Raw genomic sequence first — 17,859 nt, 5'->3', positions numbered from 1 at the left:
ATTTCAAACGGAGCAACTCGACTGGGGAAATAATTCTAGTCTCCTTAAAAGCCACCTAGCTCGCTCCCGCTGAAGGAACAATGGGACTATTCTACCTGTTTTAAACATTTGCAGCAGCTCACGTTTACTCACACCAATTATATCATTCTCAGATATCTACGTTCCACTGAGGTGAAATAAGTACACTTATGGTTCTTCTTTTTACAATGAATATCAAAGTTTTTGTTGAAAAAAATTGCGGACTATTTGGTTACTTCCTAATGCGAAATTTGAGCACAGCTCATCAGCTGTTTCAGCTTTTCGATAGATTGAAGTATGCTTTTCGTCACGGGCGGTGCACGTATCGAGATCCGCCGCCACCGATCCGGCGCTCTGATTGCCGCCGCACAGGGGTGGCATTGGAGGAGGAGCGAAGAGAGCAATTAAGTTATCGGGAGGTCGCGGGAGGGAGCGCGTGGGCTCATAGGAACGTTGCGCAGCGAAGAGATAGCAGCGACTGACTGATGCCGCTGACGCCGCTAGCGAGTCAAGTCAACGTGACTCTGCGTTTCGGCTTGGGATGCACGCACACGGTGATCCGCTGATGCCGAGCCGGCGCTTCGGCAACCGCAGAGCACCGTCGCCGCCACGCAGGAAGAGGGGGGGGGGGGTACACTCAGCAGCGAACGGTGGCAGCAGGAGCGCGCGCAGCAACCGCAGAACAAGGGGGGGGGGGGGGGGGGGGGGGCACACGCAGTGGTGAACGGTGGCGGCAGCAGGCGCGCGCTGCCCCGGCTGCAGAGCTGGTTACGAGGGACAACGGCGACGACGATGCGAAACGCAGGAACGAGCGCCAAAGCGCTGCGCTCTAAAAGTGGCTGTAACGTGGCTCGATATTAAAAATACCTTGCACGGGAAAAGTGACCACAACATCTGAGCAGCCTCGATGCCTGTGTGGCCCTTCCATTGCATCCACTAGTCTACAGCAATCAGGGGCCATATAATAAGGACCCATTTGAAATGGGTACACATTTTTCATTTCATACGGGGTACTGTCAACGTAACTGCCTAATCACATATACCACAACATAGCCAATCCCCTTTCACACTCGCCACACGCACAAATGAACCGCTTGCTGCTCCATGTTACAATGCTGAGTTGCAGTTATCAACGAGACACTAGTATGGTCGCCTCCTCCGTATGGTTGAAAGCAGGAACCTGAAAAACTTCTAGGGAACAATTTGAATCACTAAACTGCGATGAGGCGTAAGCCTCTACCGCGCGGTGGTCCGAAGCTCTCCACTACCGTCACTTCTTTCTCTCTGTTTTCACTCCCACCTTCGCGATGATGCGACAGCTTAAGCTACCAGCCAACATATAAAGCCCTGCTTTAACCGAGCCGTACGAACGTACCTGCGTGGCCTACAGGCCACGCAGGTACGTTCGTAGACTTAACGGAACACAAGGGCCTTGGCAGGCTGATTCTAATATCACCCTCCCATGCGAAAGAAGAGACACGAGTTGGCAGCTTCTGCCAGGCATATTGTCAGGAAGCCCTGCGTCCAGTTATTGCTCGGCCATGTCAGCTGCCAGCTACCGCCTCCTACGTAGCGAAAGCGTTACGGACGGACGAACACGATCCGCGAGCATGAGCCATTAAAGGCCATCGCCTTAAAATAGTTACCCAATACACATGGATTATAAATAAAAAAATATATGGCTAATGAATTTTTAGACACCAGCCCCGGATTTACTGCGGCTAAAGCATAAGTATTGTACCTCTACTGTCCTGGAGAGCGCCATCACTGAGCCCAGCATGAGAATGATGCTCCATGGCATGCGCGAGCTGAGAGAGCGCCAGTTGAGTACGCGATGCGACCAGGAGCGCCGCCACAGCGACCCTGGCGCAACGCTCAGCGTCAGCATGGTGATGGTCAGAAGGGGGACCTCCAGGGCCCTGCATGCATTGCGAAGACACCTCGGTGACATGTCGGTATGGTTTCCAATCAAATTTTAGGAGCAGACCACGTGGCAGTTGTCTTTTGGCCTTTACCATTATTGCATTCGGCCAGCAGTATTGCTGCCCGATTTGTTCATTGCGGCCTACCATATTAGGAAAAGTGGAAGTTCATGTATTAGCGCACCATCTATGACAATGTATGATAAAGAATTTGTCTTTTTAGATAAATTAGATAAGGGGTGAGTGACCTGTACCCTTCCTTTATGCTTTTCCTGGGTATTTGGCTCGCACGTGGCACTGATGATTATGCACTGATGATTTTTTTGGTATAACTGTCGTGCACATTTCCGGAATAAAACAGTTGAAAGTGCGCTCCGTCCTGTCTCTCTTGTCTTTTTGTGTCGTCTTTTTGTGCGCATAGAACCAATCTGAGTATGAACCAACTAGCCCCACAACGCATATTACTGTTCATTTTTTTGCCAGGGCAACTGGATGGGTGATATCCACACGATGTCGTTTTTTTTTTTCAGGACATGTCGACTTTGGCCGCATTGAGGAAACGCAGGTTGGCACAACCCCAAATTTTGGCATGCTGGGCTAATTGCATGTGCGCAAAACTGCAAAATCTGGGAAAACGTGCCGACCAGCGCTTCTTCAACGTAGCCGAAGTGGGCATATTAGTAACAAAAGGCAGCATCGGGTGAATACCACCGTATGATGCAAGGCTCCGTAAATATACCCACCATCCAGGATGCTGTGAGCTGTATGCGCTGGAAGCGACAGGGACTCCCACAAGCCAGTAGAAAGCCAGGGCCTCGCGGACTCTGCAAATTTCAGTTCAGTGACAAAGTTTTGTAGTGTGGAGAGGAATAACAAACCAGCAAACTCACGTGTGCCTCTTCATGTTCCGATGACGCATCCAAGCGCTCCTGGACAAGTCTACGTGCGTTTGCTCGTCGATTTCGTCATCACTGGATCGAAATGAAATCAGCAGTTTGCTGGAAGACGCTGTGAAGCTTACATATCGGTGTTAAAGATAATTTCACATGATTGTTTTCAAACCTTGCCTTATCGTATGATGACTGCGCCCGCTCTACAAGCTTTTATTGCGATAACAATACTACGACAGTCAAAGCGAGACCTCGTGTGGCCGACGTTACGCCGTGAAGATCTTACCATTAGGAAAAAAAAAAAAAGGAAAGAAAATGAATGCTTTAAAGTAACGACGATTTTTTACTTCTTGGCGTTTCAAATGATTCAGTATTACTCGCCGCTGTAACAACTTTTCTCTCAACACTGATTTTATAAACGTTATGTTTCGCAAATGTATCCCAGACTATAGATTCATATTCGCGCTTTGGCCTAATATATGCATTATTATTATTATTATTATTATTATTATTATTATTATTATTATTATTATTATTATTATTATATAGGCATAATTCCTAAGTTCGTGCAAAAGAATATATATATATATATATATATATATATATATATATATATATATATATATATATATATATATATATACACACTTGCTCCTGTTAACCTGCTTTAGTGGCGGTCCAAGAATACACGCATAGTTTAACGGATCCGTTTATGTGTTATTTGGCGTTAAAACGTTATTTTAACAATCAAGGCGAACTCACTGCACCAATAAAGTACATTTGTCAGACTCAGATTAAGCTCACGTTTTGCCAATGCGTACATTTTGACAAAATACTGCACATTGATAAGTACAAACAAACGTATATGCGTTCCTGGGGCAACCATATATCTTGTATATTATAGGCCAGAAAACATTTCGTTGGTGAACCAAAGGGGACTAGGAGAAAGCTGTAGCTGTACCCATTAGCTGGAACGAAAAGTATATTGTTCTTTAGTATGCAGTTTATGATATTTTAATGTTTGCAAGATGAATAATTTTTTAATGTTTGAAACGTTTTCCGTGATGTACTTTATCAAATACCTTGCTGAAATACATCAATATGGCGTATATTTAAACAATGACATCTGCTACATTAGCAAAATTAAGTACAGCCTTTCTCAGATGTGTAAAGCCCGGGGGATCTGCTTTTGAGCCGTGTAGCGGCGCTGATTTAGCTTTTGTGGAGGTCCTTCCCATTGGAGAGGGTAGAACAAAAAATCTTCTTACCATCAAGAGATTTTGAACACTGGCAATGCATTACAAGCCGCACGAAGTGCCTCAGAAGCAGACCCCCTGAGCTCTACACTTTTGACAGAGACTGTACGTCCTATATTGTGACTCAATGTGCCACTCGCAATTAGTATTCTTCAAGAAAAGTAATGGTATATTCTGCAATAATGTGTTTCAACTTCCTACAGCATGCAGAACTTAAGAAATAATACATTAATCCGTTATTAATGAGCATCCGAGTTTTTTAAAGATGAAGAGAAATTCAACGGTCTTCCATTCCTTCGAAAGTTTTGATGACAGCAGATATTTAATGCATTACACATAAAACTTTCTCAATGAGTTCGACATAGCGGCGCAAAACCACATTGGGTAAGTTACCAAGGCGCAGCAGATGTTTTAGGCAACAGGAAAGAATACAGAGTGCCACTCGGGTAAAGCGTAGAAGCGTAGTGCGATTTTGTAAACGACTGCGAGACTTGTTGTACCTGAGATGCGCCTGTGGTGCACAACCCCGGTGCAATTGCAATTTGCGATAATGTAATGGTGCTTAGTTAAATGGCATCCTGCTGTTCGTGAATACCTATAGAGCACACACGTGCGTTCACTGGAGAGGTCAGACATCCTGTGGAAAGCCTCTGAGAAATACCACAACGACAATATTACCAGCTGCAGAAAGACGCCGCCTTAACTCCACAAATACAGCATTCGGATGAAGTGGCGAGTACAAGTGCCATATATTCAGTTATCATGTGCATAATTAATCGCTTCTACATCGAATGGTCTTGCAATTTTTGCACTTTTCTTCAGCGTACACGTTCACAAAGCATGACGTGCAGCTTGAAAGCTATGGGCTCGGAGTGTACACAGTACACTGTCGCACATAAATATCGGGGCGTGGTTCCCCAGCTTCCCCTCTGCACAATCACAGTGAAGGATCATAGTTTTTGCCGAACGCTGAGTAAAATAGAAGCAAGGGCTCACCAACTGACGAGGCTTGAACAGTAGATTGAAGTACAGCACGCGATGCAGCAGACCAGAGCCACGGGCAAAGAAACGGATAACCAGCTCCACCAGTTCACCGGACAGTTTTCGTCACGGCTGGGGGCGTAGAAAAGTTATGCATCTCCCGAGTCCACAGCAGTTGACTTCATATGTTTGCTCGCTTTAGACCGCTAGGGGTGCGTATACTACCCAATGGCCTCCCAAGTACAGCTTTCTGGGCCACGTGAAGCAATTGTGAAATATTGTTACACACTGTTACGCACATGTTTACGAAAACCGTCTAAACTACCCACACTTGCCAAAAATTCCAAGGATGCACTTAAGTCTGCTTAACTGCAGCAATACTGCTGCATATTTACACACGGCGTAACCGACTGCGGCGATAGTACAGTACTTTCGCGACTGGGACAAGGAAGCTGATCTGCTCGCATGGTAGTTCGATTAGTAGCGCTGACATGTCTTATGTGTCAGAACGAAGGCCGTTTTCTGGTCACACTTTCGGGTCATGTTTCCTCACCAAAAACTTGTGTTCTTACCATAAATTTAAAGCGGGATTGTAAATCTAAAGCGGTGGATTTTTAAATAACTGAGATCTGCTCCCGCTGTCAAACGAAGGTGTCATCCGGTTACCAGTCGAGTGTGACGAGAACCGCGTCCCGCACGGGCACGGTGTTGAAGCTGGCGATGTTCCCAAATACGGCGGTGTAGGCGGCACCGGCAATGAACGCCGGTCGCGCTGCCATCGTGAGGCTGCAAGGAATGCATGGGCACCTTGAACGGATATAGCCACAAATGATCAAAACACGTTTGAGGGCCGGACATGCAAGCTGGTCATATGAATATACTTGAATCAAAAATGGCATCAAAGAATACGCCAGGAGGAGGCGCACGCCATCTCCATGTCTATTCTTTAGGGCCCTCTAGTGCCATGTTCACGTCGTTCAAGCCATAGAGACTTACGCTCGCACGCGCAGAGATGATGTCTGTGGCTCGGCTCCGGTAAAGCCTGCAACAATAAGATATTACTCGTTAATGAACTGATGACAGGTGCCTTTTTTATAGCTACGAAAATAAGTGTGTTTGAAGATTTCCCTGTCAGGATGTAAACGTTTTTTCCATATTTTATCCTTGTTTGCAGAGCTCGTACACTCCAGCTGAGCCACAGTGAGTCTATGGAGAAGTGCATTTTCTGCTATATGCTATGAACCCCTAACGGTGAACCTAAGAACTAAGCAAATGCTCCGTGTTGCGGTATTGAACTATAGGCACACTGTGAAGAGCAAGATGCGGAATCTGTTCTGATTGCTTATTTACATTTTTGGGGCCTATTTTGATACTCGTAACAAATGTAATGTCCTGCAATTATCTTCACACTGAGTATTAGAAAGTCTTTGGGGATGACATTGCCATTCTCATGAATGCTAGGCTGTTCAAGTGTGTAATATTTCATTTTATTTATTTATATTGCAATCCCACAAGAGATTTTCGCAGGGTGAGTACATAAATACAAAAAGAAAATAAAAGCACAGGTGTCGAAAATTCAGGCAAGAAAGGAACAATATTAAACAACCTCTCATGAGCATTAGACAAAGAAATAATACGTGTTTATTACAGCCATGCCGTCACTAACTAACACATTTAATTCAGATGGGGATATAGAACGTAAATCAACAACAACGTGCATATTAGGGCAAAGATAGAGTTCTAGAAAAAGACGCCACGGATGGCTGTAAAATTTCTTTGTTGGTAAGCTGATTCCAGTCGGCGATAGTTCTTGGAAAAAACGAATATTTAAAGCAATTATTACGAGGGCTTAACTGAGCAATTGGGAAATTGTGTCGCTTTCTAGGGTTTTAACCTGAAGAGATAGATATTATTTCAGCAAGATTAATCATGAATGCCCGTTTACAAGTTGGTACAAAACTTTGAGGCGAGAGATGCGATTCCTTTGGGTTAATGGCATTAAACTAGTCCTAGCTATGCAACAGGTTAGTCACTGACGTACGCCGATAACTATTTTAAACAAAGCGGACTGCCTTTTTGTATTTTTTTTTCAATTTTATTCATATTTGTCTTCGTGAACGGATCCCAAATTACAACCGCATAGTCAAGCATTGGAAGGACAATTGATTTATAGGGTAGCAGCCGACCTTGTCTCAGAAAAAAGAGCTTATAGTTTGCATTGCCTGTAACTTGATAAATGTGCTTGGTCCAGTCAAGAGTATTACTGATGCATAGACCTAGATGTTTGAAGCACCGAGCCCCGAGGAATACCAGAGTTGACTGAAACAATTTCAGAGGAATGGCTACCAAACGATACATATCGCTGTTAGTAATTCAAATATGATGATATTCAGGCAACGAGTTTTTTTTTTATTTCTTTGCAGTATTATGAATTTTGGAAAGCAAATTTTTGTGAGAGACCTTGTCAAAGGCTTTTGCGAAATTCACGAAGATGGCATCTGTTTGGTTTCCGTTAATGATGGAGTTTGCAAGGTCGAGTACAGTATGGGCTAACTATGTGCATGTGGAATAAGCTCTTCTGAATCCGTGCTGAAAGCTATAGTGAAACACTGATGCTGTTCAAGAAAGTCAGAAATGTGCGTATGTATAATGTGCTCCAATACTTTGCAAATGGTGGATGTCAAGAAAGTTGGGTGATAATTATAAATACACCGCTTTTTTGTTTCTTTTTTATGAATGGATTTAATCCTGGCCGTCCGCCAGTAAAGTGGTTGTTTGCGCGTGTTGGTGAGACATGATATAAATTTGAAGCGCACAACCAGATGAGGATAGTGAAAGAGACGCGAGACAAATGAGCGCTAACATTTAACAGTTTACTGAGATCCGCGAAGCAGCTTATATAGGCAAATCGCGACCGGTCATCACACATGCGCAGTATGCAACTATTCAATGACGACGCAAGTATTGTAATTCCTTGGAGGAGAAAGAAATCAACGGCTTGGACACGCATTTGCCTCTAAACTATCTATTATCTCTGCCTCAATACTTTCACGCGTTAGTTGGCAGGGACTTCTGATGAAAATGTCAGTTATTTATCCTTGGTGGCGGCACCACGAGTTTTCCTTCCTCCCTGTCCCGGGAAAACAACCCCATGTATCACTAGTTTGTCAGAGACCAGCTTTACCTTAGCGCCTTTGGCTTTTTCACCGTCAGCTGCTATGTTCCATGAAAGTTTACGAACTTCACGAATTCGCTTTGAAAAATCTCTTGACAGATCGTATGGTGAGCCTTTTAGCTTTTCTCTCCTCTATCCTTGTCTTTTGCCCTATTTGCCATGCGCATTAAACCTTATAGCTTGCAGGCTACGCCTAATATGGACGCCTTTTTCCTTTCGTTGAGAAATTCGACTGACCGGCCGTGTTTTGTTCTCCGATTTCCGCGCAAGGCTGTAAAATCGTTCTATATTCTTTACCATTTTTTAAGATCTTCAACTGTTAAGTTTTTTGCCTCTTTTATACAATATAAGATTAAGTTCCTTCTACGGCTTCGGTTTTAAAAATCGTTAACTTTACTCAACAGGAAAGATATCCGAGCATCGTAATTTGAAATTGGTTTTTTCGATTGTGCTTACTTATGACTTATGACTGTGCTTATGACTTATGAGTTCACAGGCTGCAGTGACCCTCGTGGTGAAGGCTGGTTCGCTGCCACGATCCAGCATGGCAACAATTCACAGATGTCTGATCCTGCTACATGAGTAGATAACTCAACGAATTGCTGGCCACCTAAGAAATCGTCATTTTATGAACAAAATATGCGTTCATGCCTTGTATTCAAAGCAATCCTTTGTGAGCGGAAAACGCTGGCAACCTGTCATGTAATTCCCGCAGTGCAAAAGCAAATGTAATTTTACTGGCGATCATGTTGAGCCCTACACTGGACTGCTTAGCAATGCGATTTATTTCTATAGTGAGGCTTCGCGACAGATGCGAATGCACCAACTCGCCCAATTTAGCATTCTTGTATGGTTGAAGAGTACAGTTCACTTAAGCGCAGTGATTTTGTGTGAGCGAACCAGGTTGTTTGCTATAAGCCGTTTTCCTGGTGAGGAAGCTGCTTCAAAAGAGTCGTAAGGAAACGTGTAGTGAACATGTTTCCTGAGAGTAAGTGATTAAAAATAACCATAATTAGCAATACCACATTGTTTTTCACGCAGAAAGGGAGCTGTCCATGCTCATGCATACAAGTTTACGCATACATTAACATCTCTCTTTTTTTTTTTTTTTTGCATTTTCTTAGGTGCACCATCTTTCTAAAGCTGTATAGTTTCCAGCTACAAGGACTCGGTAGTGAAGCATTTTTCGAAACAGACATGTCACAAGCAGCTATGATATTGTAACAGTACCCCCGTCTTACCCCCGTCGTAACAATATTTCGTTTTGCAAGGCTAGGGTAGTGCGAATGTTTGTTTAGTTTCTCCCCCCCCCCCCCCGCCCCCCTTCCAAAATAACAACAACAAAAACAACAACACTGGATGACATGAAACTCTGGAGGCAGTTTGATGGAAGTCAGAAGCTATTATAAGCAATGTAGCTGCCGGAAAGAGTACATCTACTTTTGCTGAGCATCCAGCTCTTGGACAAACATATTGAAACCACAATAATACTCACTGGGTCTATTGATAAGCTTCGCTTTTCAGAGCGCCATTTCGCACTAAATACACGTGTCATATGATGCAAAAAATAGAGCCACATTATAAAAGTGTGAAGGCTCAACAGACACATGAGACAAAAACAGCACTACTTCAACAGCGGGGACACCATGTGAGCACTGAAAACAGGGAGTTCAGCATCATGTGGTATTGAAATTTAGTGACATCAAATGATCAACCCAAACGCCTGCATTTTATCGTGAGCAATTATACTTTTGCATCCGAATATAAGTTTCAAAAGGGCAATCACCCTATGAGAAATGGGAAACAAATAGGTTATGCTAGCGACACCTCGCTTCCATGGAGCGGCTAACAGAACTGCACAGCCCAAATTAGAACGCACGACCTTTACGTGTCACATTAAAAACAGCCTAAGTATTACGTAGAAGGGAGGAGGAAATGAAAAAAAAAATGCAAGATCTTCGTTGTTGACACAAACTCGACCCCTTTCCCCAAAGGCACCCTGATACGCTTCCGAAAAATAAAAGTCCGTCGTGCGGTAGTTTCCTCGACTGGTCAAGTTGAACGAAGAGTGTTTCCTTTGGGAGCTTACCGCGAGGGGTGGTCCTAGACTCAAGATTCCACTCCTCATTTTCGAACGGCGAAAGTGGACACCAGCTTCGCGCGCTGCCAGTGCGGCTGCCAGTGCTGGGCTGAAGGGACGGGTGGCGTTTCTTAAGGACACCGCGCACCTCTGGCTTTTGATCCAGTTCCTGCTCTGCGCTGACTTCTCGCTTTGCGTCCGCACTCGGCTCGCGTATTTGTTCTGATTGTGGCGCCGGCGGAGTGTCGATCTTTGCCTCTGTACTTGTATCGGGTACTCTCTTCTGCTTTGGCGTTGAAGTGCGTCTTTCTTGGAGCTTTGTACCTTCCCCTAAAGCGTTTGATTGTTGAACAAGTGCATCAAAGTGGCACACATCATCCGTCGAGTCCGTCTTGGGCTGTTTGAGATTCTGAAACAAACGTCACGAAATATTTAGTAATTGTGGTCAACAAGAAATGGTTAGGAATCACTGTGTCGTGAACATCTTAAGTGTTTACATTTGATGCGAGTCGACCTATCTTTTGTCCTTCGAGGCCAAACATGCCACGCAGTAATACATAAATCGGGTGTTTCCGAGAATGCTTTCTTAAATTCCTGAAGATATATAACATTGAATACAACGATCTTATTTTAAGAAACGAGCTTTGAGCCGCGGAGTATGTAATTGGTTTAAAAACTCCACATGATTATCTAGATAATAATATTGTCACCGACAAACGTGGCAAGCAGCACAGCAACCGAGCAGGCCTTTTTAGTGAAGCTAGAGAGAGAAGAGAACGGCGCTCAGCCACGTGCAAGACATTGTTCGGCCACTTGGTGGCGCCAGAAGATGGACAGCGGTGTGACAATATAATAATATATTTTTTAAATTAAGACTATTGTGTAGCGCTAACAGAGGGTTCGAAACTATGGACAGTCGTATCAGTTTTCGGAGCAAATAAATATAATTGAGTTAAAGAAAAGGAAAGGCGTAGTATCGGTCACACTTTTTCTGTGGACACCTGACCCACACCGTAAGGGAAGGGAGGAAGGTGCGAGTGAAATCCGAAAGAGATAAAGAGGGGCCAGTGGAGAGTAATTTCTACCACCTGACGATTTAACCTGCACTGACATCGCGCAGCACACGTATGCCTCTCCGTTTCGCCTCCACCAAAAAAGTGCCGGTGGCAGTTGGGTTCGAACACGGGTGCTCCAGTACAGTATCAGGGAGTCTTAATCACGGCGCCACCAGAGCGGGGCATCTCGAAGAAACTCATTTTCTGAAGCACAAGAGAATCCTGCGCTTTTTTTACTGCACAAAACCAAAAGTCAGCGCATCAGGGGCGTGGGAAGCTCTTTAAAAACGGCATTTCTGCTGTCGAAGTATTGCAGTAACTATGGCGCCAAATTCGAGCGACCGGCACTAATGTATACAGTCGGGAATGGCTATTTTGTAGCGAGAGCTACATTACCCGCAGTATCACCGTTTCGCTTTGGCTCTCGCTTCACCAGTTCTGTGTAAGCGCAAGGCGAGTGACGTCAGAGCCGCGCAGCTGGTGTGCCGCGCCGACCATAGTATAGTGAACTAGAATTGTAACCATAGAGTTTCTTACTCTTACCTAGAGGGAAAGCTGTGCTGCCATCTATGGGAGTTTACATGGAGTTGCCTGACAACCAGCTCAGCCACCATGGGCGCCCAAAGCATCATGGGCCGGAGAACTGCCGAGTGCAGAACTACAACTTTTGACCAAAAGTAATGCAAATATAAATGTCCTTCTACAGTAACAAAAATGTCCTAACATTCAATATTGTGACTATAAATTGCAAAAATAGAGCGAGACAGCACGCCAGTGTGAACTTTATCCAGTATAAGCGATGGCTCTTTCTCCTATTGGCTACGTTTTGAGCAGCACAGATACCAATATGTTGCACTTAATAGGCACACTTTGAAAGGAAAATAAAATTTTGGAAATATTTGAGGTTGCCCAGTCACTTTAGGAAGTTTTTTAGTGGCATTTCGGAAAACAGAAACCTTTTATTGATGGTTTGGTTTGGCTTTGCGCCTTCGCTACCACGACTTTTGAGGTCTACGTTCGCATCTCGTGATGATGATGATGATGACAAAAAGGAGACATCATAGTAACGCCACTCTATGCACCTTAGAAAAAACCGACTGTCCCGCACCAAGTAGGACACCAGCCCATGATTCTTAGCGCGCCCATGGTGGCTGAAGTGCAGCGCCCTAAGCTTTCCCTCTAGTTAAGGGTGTAAGAAACTCTATGGCACCGACGGTCTACTGCGCATGTGTGAGGAGCCGAGTGACGTGAGAGCTGTGCAGCTCGCGGGGCAGACGCTGCTCGCCTCCGACCAACGAGTTTCTCGGTCTACTGCGCATGCGCGTATCACCGAGGAGTCTCGCGTGCACAAGCATCTTGTCCTGACCTGTGTCAGGACAAGATGCTTAATTTTGTTTTTCCATATTTTGTATGTATTTCGCTGGTTTATTTCCGAGGTTAAGGATTCCACACGTAAAATAAAGGGTGTTTTGTATGGAGGCTCCCTAACCGAGGTAACACATCCCGCGTTCCGCTCCATGCGAGCCCTCAATTCCAGGCCTACGACACTAAATGACGACATGCGCTATATTCTAGAGGGTCAAGCAACCGGGCGTAGGGAGCTAAACGGCCAATCACAGACACCTTACTACCGCCGCATCCATTCCGACAATGTCACTAGGACCAGCGCACACCCATCAAACAGCGTCGTTCCGGAGACGTAATCAACGCCGACAAATCCTGCTAGTCATGTCAAATTTGTCCCACCGGCGTCATTGCATGTCAACCAGCGCAACCTGGGCGGTCGGAGGGGTAATGCAACTGCCATTCTGAATGCGTTTCTACCACGATCAGCATGATGTAATCCCGCAGGTCCCGGTCGCCGAGTGCAGCGGCCAATGATAGTGTGCTAAACGAAAACGGAACATTTCAAAATGCAACCCATGGACAGCATTTCCTGAGCGCGGCGCATGGGGAGTTTGAATACGACGAACTGACAAGCTTACATTCAGTTCGCGGGTGCATTTTTGATAAAATTGCACTGCAATACCTCAGAGTGACTTTCGCATATGTCCGTCATAGTGTTGGCCTCGCGGTCACGAGTTCGCCTGGAGCTGGTTCGCGACCGGGACTTCCTCGAGGAAGCGGCGGAAGGTGCGTTACTTGATCCCTTGGCCGACACCGATGACGCCCCTGACCCGGTTGCACTGGGATGACCTTTCATTCCCGAAGAGGACAAAGCGGGAGAAGAATCCACAGCCGCGCTGTAGCTGTCCTCCGGGATCATCACCGAGACGGATGGAGGCGGAGTGGCTGCAGCAGGTGTAGGCTGAGATGGGACAGACGCCGATGGCGCAATGTGCGTCGTCAAGACTAGCTTGCTCGCTTCTTGACTCGTCTTAGAAACGGGCTGAGGCGCAGTGACTGCGGCAAGCGTAGAAAGAGATGGGACGGCCGAAGACCATGTTGTGCGCAGAGTCGAGATTGGCGTCCCGACGCTCACAGGAGTCCCCTGCGCCGACGCTACCTGGATGTCAATGATCGAGGGGTCTTCCATCGTGAAGGTGCCCCTGCGGTCCTTTGTCCTTTTGACGGCTCGAGTTTGAGAAGCCCATGGCGACGTTTGTGGACATGGGGGCGTCCGTGGGGGCGTTCTACGCGACGGAGGTGGTACTGGAGGAGGCGCATTGTGCTTGAGGATGGAAGATGGTCGCTTGGGTTCCGCGCTGAATGACCGAATGCGTCTCACTGGCAAGTGTACTTCTGCACCAGGAGACCTCCCGAAACCGGCGAACGATGTCTTGCGCGGTCCTCTCTGCGCCTGCGGAAAAACGCGTGGTTAAAATGCGAACCTCCCCCTCCCCCATTGTTTCCTTCCTTGAAATGAGCGAATAGATCAGAATACTGCATATTCACTGGTCCCAGCAGACACTCAAAAAAAAAAAAGCCCTAAATGCGTCCTTCTATCGGGCTTTGGCTGGCATAGGCTTGGAGTTGTAGGCCAGGGCCAGACTCGAGCCGTCGTTTGAAAATAGTCAAGGGTTCGGCGAAAGTTTGTCGGATAAGGCTTGGTAGTATGGTAAAAAGAATTAATGTCAATGACAAAGTCAACATGAAAAAAAGACGTATGGGTTCCGAAACGTCTTTTCTTCAATTAGTGTAATTCGGGTTCTTAAACGTCTTTTTTTCATGTTACTTCGTCAATGACATTCTTTTTACCCTACTACCATGTCTCACCAGACGATGGTAACATCTGCATCGGGATTTCGTTGCGAAAGCAACACTACGACAGCCAAAGCAAGACCTCGGGTGGCCGTAGCTACGTCGTGAAGAGGCGTAGCTACGAGAAGCAGAAGAAGAAGAAGAAGAAGAAGAAAAAGGAGAAGGAGGAGGAGGAGGAGAAGGAGAAGAAGAAGAGGACAAAGCAGAAGACGACGACAAAAAAGAAGGCAAAGAAGAAGAAGAAAAAGACAGAAGAAGAAGAAGGCGAAGAAGAAGGAGAACGCTCGGTCACCCGCAGCTAATGCTTTCGCTCCACATTCGGTTCAGCAGCGTTGCACACTTCTCATTCTTTTTCAATTTATTGACGGTTGTACTCGGGCATTTCAGCCAAGACATGAATGGATTAAAGCCATGATGTCGGTTTAGAAAAAAGATTGCTCAATGCTTGTATACGTATACATTTGGCGCAGTATTTTCTCATGCAATTAAATTTAGAAGCAACACAGTTTACATACTTGGCCTGCTTCCCTAGCGTCTAGAAAATGAGTCTCGGCTCTAAAATCATACCAAAGCATTAAGCTTAACTACGTCCTTTATAGACAAAAGTTTAATCAGCGTCACATGCACTGCTATATGTCCAGGTAACCACGGACGTATACGTAAAGTCAGGTTGAACGATACTTGACGGCACTGTTAAATGTCTGAGCAGCAAAAACAAAAAAAAAATCTTTCTAGGAGGTTGTAAACCGTAAAATTCAGCAGCGGGCTCGACTACTGCAGCGTTCTAGCGTTGCCGCACCTGCTGCATATCTCATTTGCACAAGCACTTTCACTCACTTAGAGTACAAGAGCACTTAGGTAACTTTCAAGACGTACTACGCGATAAACGAGAGCTTTTTCTTTCCATCTTCCCTGAAGCACAGCAACCCGCAGTTTTCTTCTTTATTCATCACAAAGCTCTATCCTCAAATTAAAGAATACACTGCTGTAAACATGACAGAACCATTCAAAACTTAAGTTTTTCATATAGTAGTTTTGTTTTCTCAGTCCTAGTCCACGTATGCAAAGACTGACGTTGTAGGCACGACACACATTAGTATAGTGTACCTCCATGCAGCTCTATGAATATAATAACTGCCGCGCCGCCTAAGTCATGTCCAGAACGTGTCAATAATTAATATGATACAAACATTTTTTTAAACTATAACTGACATACCAAAATAGCTTCAAATAGAATGAAATGAACAAGAACTTATTAAACCCGCTGAAATCTACCGCAAATACCTATCAACGTTTTTGCTTATAGCAGCACTGCTGATGGCAGCGCGTATAAAAGTGTGGTGCAGTTTTTGCTTGTGAGGTTTTTTATTTTGAACGCATGTATAAGCAAATCAGGGAAGATTAAAAAATAAAGGTAGCTGCCACTATTGAAAGGAAAAACGCTGGCTGCCTTAGGTTAATATGAACAGAAATACCTGTCTTTATGACGCTGTGGCATAAGCATAAAAGTAGTATATTCACTTGAGACGCTCCAAAGACACGAAATGTTAGTAGCAATGAGGACGACTTTCCACAATAATTCAAAAATATAAACTGCCGCCTGCTCATATGCGACCCCTAGGTGGCCTCGCTGGACAGAAGAACCGTGGATTAGAATCCAGATTGAATTTTTTTAATCGCATCATAAAGCAATAATTTTAAACTTGGACAGTTTGAACTGTTCTGAATTATTTTCTTTCAAGATATTCACACCTGGCGTGGGTTTCTCGGCCCAGCACCGACACCGTCTCTCCCGCTGTACGGCAGCCTTACGGTTGCTTTAAAATGTCATTGCTACGGCTGCGAGGACATTTTGATGCTTAGACATCACGCGCCTTAAAATTACTTTGAATAAGGACATTAATGATAAGTAATTATAGTACGCGTACATACAACCATTCGGGGCAGTAGATGCAGGAATGCATTTAACGCGGACAGCATTTTCATCAGCCATTGTCCATCATGGTTCCGTCCACCAAGACTACAGGACATTCTTAGGCTCTGAGGCACACAGGAATTTCAAAACTTTCGCGCTGTTGAATTACTTTAGATATCGTAAAGCGAAGCAGTACTAATTGCAAATAGTTTTTTGTTACTACCTGCGAATAAGATACTCCGAAGGCGCAAAATTGTTAGTTTGGGAGAGTTTCTAAGTCTCGTGGAGCTGCAGGGCTTTGTTCAAAAAGCCGAATGGGCGAAACCACCTCGTCTCCGATTGTTATGCTTAGGGAACCTGTTACTTCAAGCGTTGTTGCAATTTGAGCACATTTTCGGCCGTTTCTTTACTTGCTTATTAGTTAATTAGTAAGTTCTTTTGCACACAGTGAACAATTAAACTTGCGCTGTAGCGACAAAGGGCCTGAAATGTGTCAACTTCCACACAGTGGGGTAATAATAAAGATTGGTTTGGTTTGTGGGGTTTAACGTCCCAAAGCGACTCAGACTATGAGAGACGCCGTAGTGGATGGAGGACTCCGGAAATTTCGACCACCTGGGGTTCTTTAACGTGCACTGACATCGCACAGCACACGGGTGCCTTGCTTTTCGCCTCCACTGAGAAGCGGCCGCCGAGGCCGGGATTCGATCCCGCGTCCTTGGGCGCAGTAGTCGAGCGCCGTAACCACTGCGCCACCCCGGCGGGGTGGTAATAATAAAGAATGCGTGACCCTGGCTTCAATCTGCGGGACTTGACCGAGTTCAAGTCTCGGAATGAGGCTGGTGCTGCGCACTTGAGTACACGCAAGAAAAAATTCAGTTGGTCCGTCTGCAGGAAGAGAGATGATAAGCGAGGAAAAAGCATTTTTACGCGACAAATTCTTCGCGATTCAAACGTACCACATATGAAGCGCGTTGTCTTCACGCATAGTATCATAGACAGCACCGATATTCAATTGCAATAGGGGCAGAGTAAAAACATTTCATTTTTGTGCAACGCGCTCTTTCTACGCCCGCGCAGCACTTGTATTTGCAGCTGCGCTGCGAGAGTTGGACTGTGAAAAAGGCTGACCGCCGAAGAATTGACGCGTTTGAATTGTGGTGCTGGCGAAGACTCTTGAGAGTTCCTTGGACTGCCAGAAGATCAAATCAGTCAATATTGTCGACCATAAACCCTGACTGCTCATTGGAGGGTCAAATTCTAAAGTTAAAGCTCAGCTACTTTGGTCATCTGATGAGAAGAGAGGAGTCGCTGGAGAAAGATTTGATGTTGGGAAAGGTTGAGGGTAGCCGGAGAAGGGGTAGGC

At 45.3% G+C, this 17,859-nt stretch overlaps 1 protein-coding gene across 1 annotated transcript in view; it reads right to left on the bottom strand.

The window, feature by feature from the left end:
* The window catches only part of LOC146197147 (uncharacterized), a 32,387-nt gene that overhangs the window by 6,708 nt on the left and 7,820 nt on the right, over positions 1–17,859 (bottom strand). Inside the window, exons 4-11 of the mRNA XM_084597131.1 lie at positions 13,407–14,177; positions 10,332–10,731; positions 6,064–6,109; positions 5,734–5,853; positions 5,083–5,199; positions 2,831–2,911; positions 2,684–2,764; positions 1,760–1,937 (exon numbers count right to left, since the gene is read on the bottom strand). Of these exons, the coding sequence (XP_084453257.1) occupies positions 1,760–1,937; positions 2,684–2,764; positions 2,831–2,911; positions 5,083–5,199; positions 5,734–5,853; positions 6,064–6,109; positions 10,332–10,731; positions 13,407–14,177 (1,794 nt within the window). The remainder of the gene's footprint in view (positions 1–1,759; positions 1,938–2,683; positions 2,765–2,830; positions 2,912–5,082; positions 5,200–5,733; positions 5,854–6,063; positions 6,110–10,331; positions 10,732–13,406; positions 14,178–17,859) is intronic.

The sequence above is a fragment of the Amblyomma maculatum genome, chromosome 3 (assembly GCF_055883805.1).
Source record: "Amblyomma maculatum isolate TAMU_Amacu chromosome 3, ASM5588380v1, whole genome shotgun sequence".
NCBI lineage: Eukaryota > Metazoa > Arthropoda > Arachnida > Ixodida > Ixodidae > Amblyomma > Amblyomma maculatum.
Note: the sequence above shows the minus strand (reverse complement) of the source record. Positions and strands in the feature narration are given on the sequence as shown.